Source organism: Oryctolagus cuniculus, chromosome 8 (genome assembly GCF_964237555.1).
Source record: "Oryctolagus cuniculus chromosome 8, mOryCun1.1, whole genome shotgun sequence".
Classification (NCBI taxonomy): Eukaryota; Metazoa; Chordata; class Mammalia; order Lagomorpha; family Leporidae; genus Oryctolagus; species Oryctolagus cuniculus.
Genome location: NC_091439.1, coordinates 80,028,443 through 80,041,431, shown reverse-complemented (window position 1 = coordinate 80,041,431; position 12,989 = coordinate 80,028,443). Strand labels below are relative to the sequence as shown.

The 12,989-nt window shown below is 36.0% G+C and overlaps 1 protein-coding gene across 15 annotated transcripts in view; it reads left to right on the top strand.

Annotated features, from left to right (window-relative positions):
• WDFY3 (WD repeat and FYVE domain containing 3) overlaps window positions 1-12,989 on the top strand; it is a 310,521-nt gene that overhangs the window by 173,818 nt on the left and 123,714 nt on the right. For 12 of the 15 annotated variants that reach the window (XM_070047898.1, XM_070047894.1, XM_070047899.1 and 9 more), the window contains 5 exons: window positions 841-1,298; window positions 2,861-2,944; window positions 8,062-8,239; window positions 9,041-9,255; window positions 12,590-12,702. In XM_070047898.1, coding sequence (XP_069903999.1) covers window positions 841-1,298; window positions 2,861-2,944; window positions 8,062-8,239; window positions 9,041-9,255; window positions 12,590-12,702 — 1,048 coding nt within the window. The remainder of the gene's footprint in view (window positions 1-840; window positions 1,299-2,860; window positions 2,945-8,061; window positions 8,240-9,040; window positions 9,256-12,589; window positions 12,703-12,989) is intronic. The other 3 variants (XM_070047893.1, XM_070047892.1, XM_051820176.2) reach the window with 1 other exon arrangement.

Here is a 12,989-nt window from a genome sequence, read left to right as displayed (position 1 = left end):
ACTTCAATTCCTCACCTGTAAACCAGGGGTGATAATAATAATAATAGTAATAATAGCAAACAGAGGATTGTTAAGAGGATTAAATAAGCTAATACAAAAAAAAAAAAAAAAACACATAGTGTGTAGTATGGAAATTAGTGTCCATACACTATTAGGTGATTTTACAATGTGTTATTTTAATAATAAGCTAAGTTAAAAGTCTTACAGTTCAAGAAGTAGCTGCTAGTTACAACATTTTGATTTGCTTTTGTTATATTTTTTAGAATTTATAGATATCCTGGAGAAAGGGCTTCCTTTCAACCCTCAGGCTGCACTTCACTTGATAAGAAACAATGTCTAGGTCCTCTGAAGCAAATCTTCTTTTTAAAGCATGGGAATGGGGCCACTTTATAGGGATTCAGAGCTCTCAAATCCTGGCTGCCCTGACCTTGTCTTTGATGCCTCCTAGAATAAATCAGTTTATTTCCCTGAACATAGTCCCAACCTTCATGAATGTGTAAAATTAAACTAGAATCTGTGTTTTACTTATTTAATGAAATGACTTTGAAAAGTCATTGAATTCATTATCAATTAAAGAATAGGAAAAGCATTTTGGCCAGGATTAGGATATAGCCTTATCCAAAGAAATATGTGCTAGTGTTTTCTGAAATTATCCTTGTTTAATATGGCATTTTTAAATTAGCAAAATATTGATGTGCTTTATAGAATTATTCATTGAATAAGTGACACAAGCATCCATAATATATATTGATAGAATGGTGTTTCCTTTTGATATTCATGCATGGTGGGTTTTTTAAATTAATTTTTTTTTTCATTTGTTGTGCTTTTTGTCCCTCTTAGGCTCTCCTGACGGTCCTTAGAGAAAGCCATCGTTCAAGGACAGTTTTTAGGAAAGTTGGAGGATTTGTGTACATTACATCCTTGCTTGTTGCTATGGAAAGATCTTTGAGCTGTCCACCCAAGAATGGCTGGGAGAAAGTGAACCAGAATCAAGTGTTCGAACTTCTCCACACTGTGTTCTGCACGCTGACTGCAGCAATGCGCTACGAGCCAGCCAACTCGCATTTCTTCAAAACAGAGATTCAGTATGAGAAGTTGGCAGATGCTGTTCGCTTTCTTGGCTGCTTCTCAGACCTAAGAAAAATAAGCGCCATGAATGTCTTCCCCTCAAATACACAGCCATTTCAAAGACTGTTAGAGGAAGACGTGATGTGCATGGACTCAGTGTCACCCACTTTACGGCACTGCAGTAAACTCTTTATTTATCTCTACAAAGTAGCCACAGATTCCTTTGACAGGTATGGCTCTGCTCTGTCCTCTGAATTACAGGGTGTTCTCAGCATGACTTCCACATAAAGACTTGAATGCTAAGTAGAAAATGAAAACAAATGAATCTCCTCTCCTACTTGCTTGAGAGGCATTGTTTTATTTGTAAATATTGCCAGTGCTCTGATGTTGTTTTTCGACATAGAAGCCTTTATCCTGTTTGTAAACTCAGGTTTAGCTGCCTCTCATTGTGCTTAGTGGAATAGTTTTGTGAAGTTGCCTTTCATGGTGGTGTTTATTCTTGTTCTCTTTTTCCTCTTTACTCTAAAAAACATTAGGTACATCTGGACTTACTGATACAAGTTATCAACAGGAGAACATGGTTGTGATTACACATATTTTCTAAGTGGCGTATCGGTGTCTTAGACCATCAACTTCATAAGTCTCATTAGAATCATTCCTCCAGCAAATAAGTTTTTATTGAAAACTTACAATGTGCTAGATGAGGATTTAGCTCTGTATGAAATTGGCTTGGTCCTTGTCACCCATTAGCTGATATATATGCACATAAACAAACAATTATAACTTATGGAGACAGGCTCTGTATTGGGAAAAACCCCAGGGTTCCCAGGGACCTCATTGGAAAGCCACTTTACCCAAATTAGCGCCCCAACTGTGATTTCATTTATCATTTTGAAAATAAGATAATCATGATTATGCTACTGATTTATGAATCCCAAGCATTATCACTTTAACTGTTACCATAGTTTTATTTCATAAAATAAATGAATTATTTGCATATTCATAAATACTCATAGACCAACTAACTATGGGATGGAGCTTCAAATAGGTTTTGTGTCCTTTACAATGGAATACCTACTGAGAATGAAATAGTCCTTCCTTCTTAATATATTTTAGTACTCTTTGGATTTGAAAATCCAGGTACTATAAGAAAAACTGTTTCCAATTTTGAAAATAAAATGCATATTTTCAAAGGTACTTCAAAAAGCCTGTGGGAAAAATGGAATTAAAATGTTTATTTTGGTGTAAAAAAGTTTTGAAATCCATGCTTTCTTTTAAATAATACTCATTTTGTATAACTTTTTAAAGACCCCTTATATACATACATTTCAAAACCTGGGATACCAAAATAAATTTATCTTTTAATTAAACTTTCCAGGAGCTTTTTGACATACCCTCATATTATCTCAGGTAAATTGATTATTACAGTGTTTTTGGAATAAGCTATGTAAATTTGTTCTCATATTTGAATTCAGCCTCTTTTCCTTTGTATTCTACATATCTTGGTTAGTAGACCTCAGTTTTAGTATGCTTTGTCAAAAGCAGGGCTTACAGCACTCTGTTTAACAAATGTGTTGAATGTTAACATTAATAGAGTAAGCATCTGCCTTAAGCATGCTTTTCTGTTTCATTCAGTGCATGTGTTGTAGTCTTGTTCCCTGTTCCTGCTGGACATGGAGGATGTTCCTTATAAAACTTTTACCAGCATTTCTTGTGAAACTAACCAACTGCCAACTTGGTGTTCTCTTCTTTTAACCTCTCTAAACCACCCTGTCTGTTTTGTTGTCTGTAGTCGTGCAGAACAGATACCTCCTTGCCTGACAAGTGAGTCTTCTCTCCCCTCTCCTTGGGGTACACCAGCTTTGTCCAGGAAAAGGTACTGATCTTATAAGAGAAGTCAATCTTTATTTGTATGGTTTTTTTTTTTCCTGTGTATACTTACATGTTAATGTGGTGATTGTGTTTCATAACTTCACCTTTTTTGGCTATTTATTTAAAGGTTTTAAAATTCTCAGTTTCTCTTTTGCATATTTATAAGAGTTAAATATATTTATGCTATGAAAAACAGAATTTTGTCATCTATTATTTAGGCAAAACTATACATATTTTGTTCTTAAAGCATGCATATCTTTTATTAAAAATAAGTTAGAAATGAAGACTTAGGTTCCTCTTTGAGTACTTTTCCACTTTTTCTTTTTATCTTACTGTTGTTGGAATCATTCCTTGATTTTTAACAGTTTCTCCAAAATGAACTTCACAACATTGGAAGGAAATGTATATTTGCTCAATGAGGTTTAACTAGTTGAAATACTATGCTTTTATGGAGACTTGTTAAGACTAACTTTGAAAAAGTGAATGAAAACCCAACTCCAGTTTTTACTTTCATCTGTTCTGTAAAATGTCTAAGCTAATCTAGTCTACCTCTTATCTACAGCTTATGAATTTAAACAAAAACCACAGTTGGTGGATAAAAGCACAGTTAAGATCCATTTAAGATTCCATTTGCAGCCTGCACTTACAGTGATCATAGTCCGTGGAGCTGGCATCAAATACTCTTCCTTCCTTCCCCTGTTTTCCTCATAACCAATAAATTTCTTAAGTCTTATGTAAATATTCTTCCATTTTGGCTTTTGGAAAAAATGAATCCTGAGGTTCTGCTATATTTTTATTTTAATCTTATTGTTCAGATTTGAAAACTGTATATAGTTGGAGTCAATGTGTCAAAAATATTAAAGATTCTATGTTTCAACATATTTCAGTAGAAACATCCATTAGGGGACCAACATTGTGTTGTAGCGGGTTAAACCGCAGCCTGTGACACTGGCATCCTAAGTGGGTGCTGATTCGAGTCCCGCCTGCTCCATTTCCAATACAACTCCCTGCCATTGACTTGGGAAAGCAGCAGATGCCCAAGTGCTTGGGCCCCTGTCACCTACATGGGAAATCCAGATGAAGCTCCTGGCTCCTGGCTCCTGGCCTTGGCCTGGCCCTGCGCTGCCCATTTTGGCCATCTGGGGAGTGAACCAGCAGGTGGAAGATTATTTTCTCTCTCTCTCTCTCTCTTTCTCTCTCTTTCTCTTTCTCTTCCTCTTTCTCTTCCCCCACCCCCGCCATACCTCTGCGATTCAAATAAATAAGTAAATCTTTTATCTTTAAAGAAGTATCTGTTGGGAATATAGTTTAGAGTAGTCTTAAGTGAATTCAGGATTGTTCGATATATTTGTGCTTAAATAGTATTTTTTTCAAGAACTGTTTTTAATTCAAGAAACCATAAACTAGGTAAATTTGAGTTGACCTGTATTTTTGTTGCTAAAGTGAATAAGATAAAAGATATTTATGTTTGAAAATAACATGTGTGCTTATAATCCCAAAGAACTATGAATGTTAAGTAGTCATTTTAATTACTAGTTTAAATTCCTAAAAATCACAGTTTTAAAATATGGTAGTCATACCATAAATGGTAATTTTTAGATATAAAAATTACTGTGTTTAAAAACATTTAATCCTTTTTAATGTATTAACCCAAAACCACAAAGTAGAAATTCACATGTTAAAGTAATACATTTAAATAAAAAATCCATCAGATCTTACTATTTATTTAACTGGTAATTTGGCAAACAGCATTTTCTTCCTTTGCATAAAGAGGTATTTATGACCTTAAATAAAACCTGTTTTCAGCGCAGCCACATGTGAAAACATCAGGTCTTTTTTTCCTTAAAGGAAAGCTGTTGGCGAATCAGCACAGCTAGCTGAGTGAGTCCTAATCCATCTGAGTTCTCTGCAGTCTTACAGTTGACGTTACCCCAAGGGCAGGAAGTCCTGGTCCTGATGATGTCACTAATATCAATGTGGAAAGTTCCATGTTTCCATTCTAATCAGGATACATACATTTTTCTCAGTAATAAGAATCATAAACTGGTAAAGAATATAGTGTTTTTACTTCAGAAATTCAAATATACAACTTTTGAAACTGGAATTTTAGTCACACTAATTCTAGAACCTCTCAAATTACATCAGCTTTGGGCATCTTTTTCTTGTGGCAAAACATGCTGATTTTGTTGGCAAAAGGAGAAACCAATGATGTACTGTGTTTTGTGGCTTGTGGAACATTGAGATAGTAAAGAGGTTTTGGGCTTGTGATATTTGTCTAACATGTAAAATCCTGGGGGTTCTTTAGTTATTTTAAGAACTGGGGGGAAAAATAGCCAGCATCATATTTGGAAAGGTAAAACTCGTGACCTTTTTCATTGTTTGTTATTCAAACAGAGTAATAGAACAGAATTAAAGCTGAACAACATTCAAGTGGAGTTAGAGGTAAAACAATAATCAAAGCTCTACAGCATGTATCTGCAGTGAGAAACAGGTGGCAGGTATTAATTGTCACACCAACGTGGTAGAAAATACTCAGTGCCTCTGTATACTCACTTGATGATAATTAAAGCAAAGAAGATTCAGAATATAAATATCTGACTAAATAGTCCCCAAAGATGTAGCTGTGTCTTAAATATGTGAGAATTTAGGATAAAATGTTAAAAATCATTGCTATAACTTTTAAAGGTGATTACAAAGTGAAAAAATATAAATAAAGTTTGAATTGTCACTTTATCCTCATTGCAGTGGTAAAGTCTTGCTTTGAAATTAACAATTTAATAAGCTTACTATAATCTTTAAACTTAAAAAGTGTAAATATCAGTGATGACACCTCACTGACTTAATAAGAATTAATGTCATGTAACATCTGTTGTAATACACCTAGTTTTAGTTAATATTTTAGATTTCAACATTTTTAGAACAATTTTCTGGTTTGAATACAATGAATGTAATTCTTTATCAGAATATAGCTTTCTATATGAAAAATTTAAAAGCTTACTACTGCAATAATTATGTATTAGGAAAGACGGAAGTTTCTTTTGGCTATATCCATAATTAAAATTCAAACCTGAATGAAATCTGCAAATTCAGAAATAATTTTGGAAGGCCTGTAATTAAAATATACAGTTAGGATCTATGTTCTTCCCTAAATTGAGTTGTGTTTTATGCATAATAAAAGCACTTTATGAAATTTCTGAATTCATTGTTTGGAGTTCTTGTTACTCTATATAAGAATTATGAATATTTTTTCTAGATTCTTCAGGATATTTTCAAGAATAAAAGAAAGAACATAGGAGGAGAATATCTATTGGTTAATCAGCATTTTGAAATTTATTACTAAATTTATAATTCAATTATTTCTGAGTGTAAAATAGGAAAATACAGGGCATGAGAACATGAATGTGGAGGAAATGCTAACTTTTAAACGAACTAGGAGAGCTCATGTGCTTATTATAAGCAAAGCCAAATGATTTCCTAGAATGTCTGTTGAAAAGAGAATGGTACGTTTTTTGAAGATTTGGCAGTGCCAATTCTTTGCTGCTAAATCACTGACGTAAAGCATCTGTTTCCCAAGCTGCTCTTGTCCCGGAGCTGAAACTGCAGTGCTGTCAGTGGCGGAACTCAGCATTAGACAAATCATGCTGAGACCCACGCGCTGGGACAAAGAGCTCCCATAGGCTGAAGCCAAGATGCAAATGTGCAAAATTCATGAATTGTAGACGAATAGAATGAAACAGAAGTAGAGGTAATTGATGAGAAGATGTGTACACTCAGGACATGGCTCAGCTTTCTGACTCACAGAAACTGCATAAAATATGCCTTCTAAGTTCTTAAAAATAGTGATGAATATTTTCAGTGGTAGTGAATATAGTGCCAAATAAACTAAAGGAAGGCAGTTTCCATGATGCTTAATATACTTATTCTTGAGTAGCCAAGCCTCTGAGCCAACCCTGACTCAAGACCACACTTTGATCTCATTAGTTCTTGATTGTGTTACCTGTGGGTTAAGAAACATTTAAAAACTCATAAGTAGGGGTAGGTATTGTGGGCAGTGAGTTAAGCCACCCTTGGGACTCCTGCATCCAATCAGAGTGCCTGATTCAGGTCCAAGATACCCCACCTCTCATTCAGCTTCTTGCAAAAAAAAAAAAAAAAAAAAAAAAAAAAATGTGCCTGTGCCTGGCAGGCAGCAGATGATGGCTCAACTTGAATTCCCGTCACCCATTCAAAAGGCCAGGTGGAGTTCGTGGTTCCTGGCTTCAGCCTGGTACAGCCCTGGAAATTGCTGGCACTTGGGAAGTGAACCAGTGGATGTATCTCTGTCTCTCTGCCTCTGTCTCTCTTTACATTTCAAATAAATAAATATTTAAAAATTAAAAATGCATAGTAGGGGCTGGCGCTGTGGCATAGCGGGTGAAGCCGCCACCTCCAGTGCCAGCATCCCATATGGGCATCGAATCGAGTCCCAACTGCTCCACTGCTGATGCAGCTCTCTGCTATAGCCTGGGGAAGCAGTGGAAGATGGCCCAAGTCCTTGGGCCCCTGTGCCTGTGTGGAGACCGGAGGAAACTCTTGGCTCCTGGCTTCAGATCAGCTCAGCTCCAGCCGTTGTGGCCATTTGGGGAGGGAACCAGTGGACGGAAGACCTCTCTCTTTCTCTGCCTCTGCCTCTCTGTAGCTCTGGCTTTCAAATAAATAAATAAATACATCTTTGAAAAAAACATTTAGGTAATTTCAATAGAAAGCAATCTTTGTTGTGGGATTTAACTTGATCCCTCATTTCATAACTGACTCATTTTTCTAGAGCTTTCAATCAGTGTGATTCCACCTATTCTTTGCATCTTCTGGACCATTCTTTCATGAAATAAACCAAAGACAAAATAGTAAAGACAGATAAGGGCCAAGGAAGGTTGATAGTTAAGTTGCCTATATGTGAGTCAATAAGAGTTTGATCGTATATTGCTTTTTTTATATCTCATCCTTAAAATGTTTGGTAACCCATCCATGAATTGCAAGGCGTTTTGCTTATCAGTGAATGAAAGTAACAGAAGATGAAGAAACTGAACCCAGAATGGAATTGAAATTAAATACTAAATTACCCTTCTTTCTTCTTCTTCATAGGCATGCATATCATTCTGTTTCAACTCCCCCTGTTTGCCCTGCTAAAAATGTGGGTGACCTGAAACTACATGTGACAGCTTCATCCCTCCAGACATCTGATGCTGTCATCATCCACCCTGGTGCCATGCTTGCTATGCTGGACCTCCTTGCCTCCGTTGGGTCTGTGACACAGCCAGAGGTGAGTGTGGATATTTTAGTTCCTTCCCATCCTAGCTGTGAAAGGACGTGTGTGTGTGTGTGTGTGTGTGTGTAAGTGATGGTATAAACAAGGGGGCTGGGCAAAGAAAGTGATACAAACTGTTCAGTAACACCCACTAAAGTTGATAAAGGGAAAGAAATAGGATTTTTCCATTTAAGCCTTATCTTTCATAATGAATGGTGAAAAAATGTTTTGAATAAAATTTCGCTTTTTATAGATGCAACAAAAATGGTTGCTTCTGATGCTAAAATTATTCTGTTTCTGCTTGTAAATCTGTCCAGCAGTGGAAATTGCAAATAATATAGAAAAATGACTGAAGGTAATACATTGAGGCTATTTTATCTGGTTTGAATTGGAGTTGGGTAACTATTTTTGTTAAAATGTTGAATGACTTCTTAGGTCTGAAGTGTCACAAAATGTAAACAATAGGGCTTTCTTTAAACTAGTTATCTACCCACCATGAAAAAGGCTTGACACCCACTATTTCTATAAAAATAGAGCTATGCTAGTTACATAGTCATGCAATACAAAAAAACTTGTAAGAAAATAGAATCCAGCTGGATATGCTTCTAGCAAAATTAAAATGGGAAATTTTTGCCAAGTCCTGTTCTGGAATTGCTGTATCACTCTAAGCCAGTTACTTAATTTATCTGAATGTATTTTGAGGCATATAAATGAACATGCAAGTACATATCGAAAGGTATGCTTTGTGTGGAAAGAGCTGTCGCCTTTGTTTCACTTAAGAGTGCCTTGGTAGCGTGGATTTCTTTGTTGCTTTAGCATGCTTTGGACCTTCAGCTTGCTGTGGCAAATATTTTACAATCGCTGGTGCACACAGAAAGAAACCAGCAAGTCATGTGTGAAGCTGGTCTTCATGCACGGCTGCTGCAGAGGTGCAGTGCTGCCTTGGCTGATGAGGACCACTCCCTGCATCCACCCCTCCAGCGGATGTTTGAACGATTAGCCTCTCAGGCCCTGGAGCCCATGGTGCTGAGGTCAGTGAGTTCTCATTTTCATGTTCAAATAAACCACAGTTGGTAGTGACAATTCCTATAGTCTTTATGGTTTAAGTAAGATCAGGTTTAATATCTGTATGGTTTATATCTATCTTATATGTAAGAACTTTTCCTATGTAGAAACTGTTTTAAGAAACACTTTTTAAATTTTTATTTCAAAAGAGCTATAGAATCCCAAGTTGTAGAGATGGACTGGAGAGGCTTCTTGTCCCTGTTACCCAGTAGTAAAAGTAGTTACATCCTTTGTAGCTATAATACAGTAACAAAACCAAGGATTCATGTTGGTAAGATTCTCTGTTACTGTATGGCATATGCAGATATCCATATGCATATCCCTAGTGCCACCCTTTTATTGTCCCCTAACCCTTGGAAACCACTAGTCTCTTTCCCATTTCCCTAATTTTGTCATTTTCAGAGTGTTACATAAGTGAAATCATGCAGTATGCACCTTTTTTAGAAAAATATGATTTTTATATGGAAGGCAGAGAGAGAGAAATCATTCATCTGTTGGTACATTCCTCAAATGCCCATAACTCAATCCAGGACTCCCATGTGGGTGGCAGTGACCCAACACTGTCTCCTAGGGTACACATTACAGGAAGCTTGAATTGGAAGCAGAGCTGGGACTTGAACTCAGGCACCCTAATATGACATGCAGGCATCACAGACAGCAACTTTACTGTGCCAAATGCCTGCCCCAGTATGTGACCTTTTGAGACAGGCTTTTTTTACTTACCATAATGCTATTTCAATGCATACAAGCTGTTATGTGTATCAGTAGTTCACTCCTATGCATTTCTGAGAATAGTGCATGGTATGGATGTACCACAATTTGTGAGTCATTCAAATAGATACTTTTAAATAAGAGCAGCAGTGCTGTGTGTTGCTATTTTGAAGCATTTTTTTCTGTATTTTCCTTGAAATTACCTAGCCCAACAATTTAATGTATAAATCTTCTTGTTCCTCCTTAAAAATAACTACATTCATGTGTCTTGTCATTTGGAGAATATAAGCAGCTCTCTTTATTAGATTTTTTTTTTCATCTGCTGTTAGAGTGTAGCCTACCCTCGTTAGCTTTCGGGGATTGGTTTTAGGATCCCCAACAAACACTAAAATCTGTTGATGATCAAGTTCTGGATTTTAAATGGCATGATGTTTGCATGTAATCTCCATGTATCTTTCCAGATACTTGAAATCTTCTCTGGCTTACTTCTAATACCTCATATAACACAATGCCATGTAAATAGTAGTTGTTCTGCATTGTTTAGGAAATGTGGTAGACATTTGTCAAATAGTGTTATATCAGACAGCATGCCTTAGTAATATTATCTCTGCTTTATCCACTATCTTATGGCTATATTCAGAGTCCTAAACCTTGCACATGGAACTGAGATTTTTCCTTGATCTTTTATAGTAATCTGCTACACTAAGAGCAGAGAGAAGGGGAAAATGACTATTTCATACCTAATACCAGTATTTTACCAGATAACTTTTTCACATAATGAAGTAGAGTAAGTAGCGAAAGTCAACTATTTGGATATGTTCAGTTTTTACATTGAGTGAATTCTTAAGAAAAAAAATCAAGCAATGATACAAGTACTTTGCTACTTATAAGCCATGAATTATAAACTGATTGTATATAACATTTTACTTGAATAACTGGCTAAGGGTACCTGACTCTTGGAAATTCGGAGAAATAGTCTTTTTTTTTTTTTAATGTGATGTCATAAATGACAGGATATTCTGAATCCTATTACAAGTAACTCCTGGACAATTCATTATATCTTTGTGGTTCACACTGTAGCACAAATACACCACCAATTTCATGTTCTAGCCTTTCACAATATTCTGTACACTTTTCAGTGTTTTCAAAAAGAATAGAAGCTGCTAATTTTATAAAGATTCCATAAATTATTCTTGTTACTTTTTTAACGTACTTTTTAAATTGACACGTTATATACATTTATGGGATATAGTGTGACATCCCAATACCGTTATGCAATGTACTGGGTGAGGGTAACTGGTATTTCTACCATCTCAGACATTTATCTTTTCTTTGTGTTGGGAACATTCAAAATACTCTCTGTCAGCTGTTTTGAAATACTCAATTAGTTATTGTCAACCATATTGTTCTACTGTGCTATGGGACATTGGAAGTTACCACCCCTGCACCTGTTATACAGCTATGGGATATTTCTTATCCAAGACAGTTACTTCCTGATCTAGAAGACTTTAGTTATTTTTGGAACCCCTGCCATGTCCTATTACTAGGGAAATATTAATGAACCAAAAAAAGGAACCTTCCTGCTCTTACAAAAGTGTAATCTGGTAAAGAAAACTGTCAGATAAGCAGAACATCAAAATACTGTGTATTGAGTTCTATAACAGCAATGTTGGGCCGTTTGTATAGGGACAGTTTATCCTGGTTGTCTCAGGAGAAAAACTCAGAGGAGGTTTTGTGGAGGAAATAACAGTTAATAAAGAAAGTATAGAAGGGAGTTAACCAGGTGAGAAGTGGGGGAAAGAATGTTCTTCACCAATGAGACACACAAATATGGTGGTCTAGGGTAGGGAAGGAGCAGAACATTTGTAGGGAGTCAGAAGAAGTATGCCTCCAGTAGAATTTGTGACTGGGGGGAAAATTGGGGCAGTGAAGCTGGATAGTAAAGTAGAAGTCATCCTCAATTACCTGCCAAGTGGTACTTCAAGCAGTTCTTTGGGGGAGTTTCCAGCTGTCACAACAGGACAGCCATAGTCCCAGTGACAGTGAGTAGATTTTTATTTGGGGAGATATTGAGTGTAGTGGAGAATGGATTGAGTGGAACAAGACTGGAGTCATAAGATCCAGATCTAGAATCCACGTTTCAAGAAAAGGAAAATAGTATGGTCTGGGTAGTAGCAGCAGAAATGAAGGAAGACGGCAGATTCAAGATGTTTCTAGGGAGTAAAATCAGCAGGATTTGGAGATTTTCCTGAAAGTGGAAAGTCAAAAGAAGAATTAAAGCACATTCCAGTGAGATGCAGAACTAAGCTGTAGCTTTGAGTATAACATGATGGATTTAATCTTAGACATGTTGGACTTAGCGTACTTCTTCATTGTTTTTATTAACTTCTGAAAAATGAATTTTGAAAACTGTGCAGTAGATACATAGGTATGTAATGATTATAGAATTAGCATTGTATATTGTCTCTTATAATAACTTTCTTTTGTATTTTAATCAGGCTCTTATAATTCATTAAATCCCATTTGTTGTGTGATTGGTGTTATATAATATTCTTAATCAGGGAATAAATTTGCTTTGTCTTTTCCTAGGGAATTTTTACGTTTGGCAAGTCCTTTAAATTGTGGTGCCTGGGACAAAAAACTTCTAAAACAGTACAGGGTTCACAAGCCAAGTTCCCTGAGTTATGAACCAGAGATGAGAAGTAAGTGGACTTTTGAAGCTCACTTTTTTGGTTTGTTTTGTAAATGAAAATCCTGTGGAAAATAAATATTATTTCAAGAAGTTTGTGGAAGAAAAGAGAAAGAAAGGTTCATTGTTTATTACCTTGAAGCACAAGATCAGATTGACTGAGGAACCTGGGACAGTTGGGATGGAGGGGAAATCGTTGACGTAAATAAAAGCTTTTTATAAAAAATAAAATAAAATAAAAAGGGTTCCAGGAATTGATACACTGTTCCTTGATGTATCATTTTTTGGCTATTATTTTTT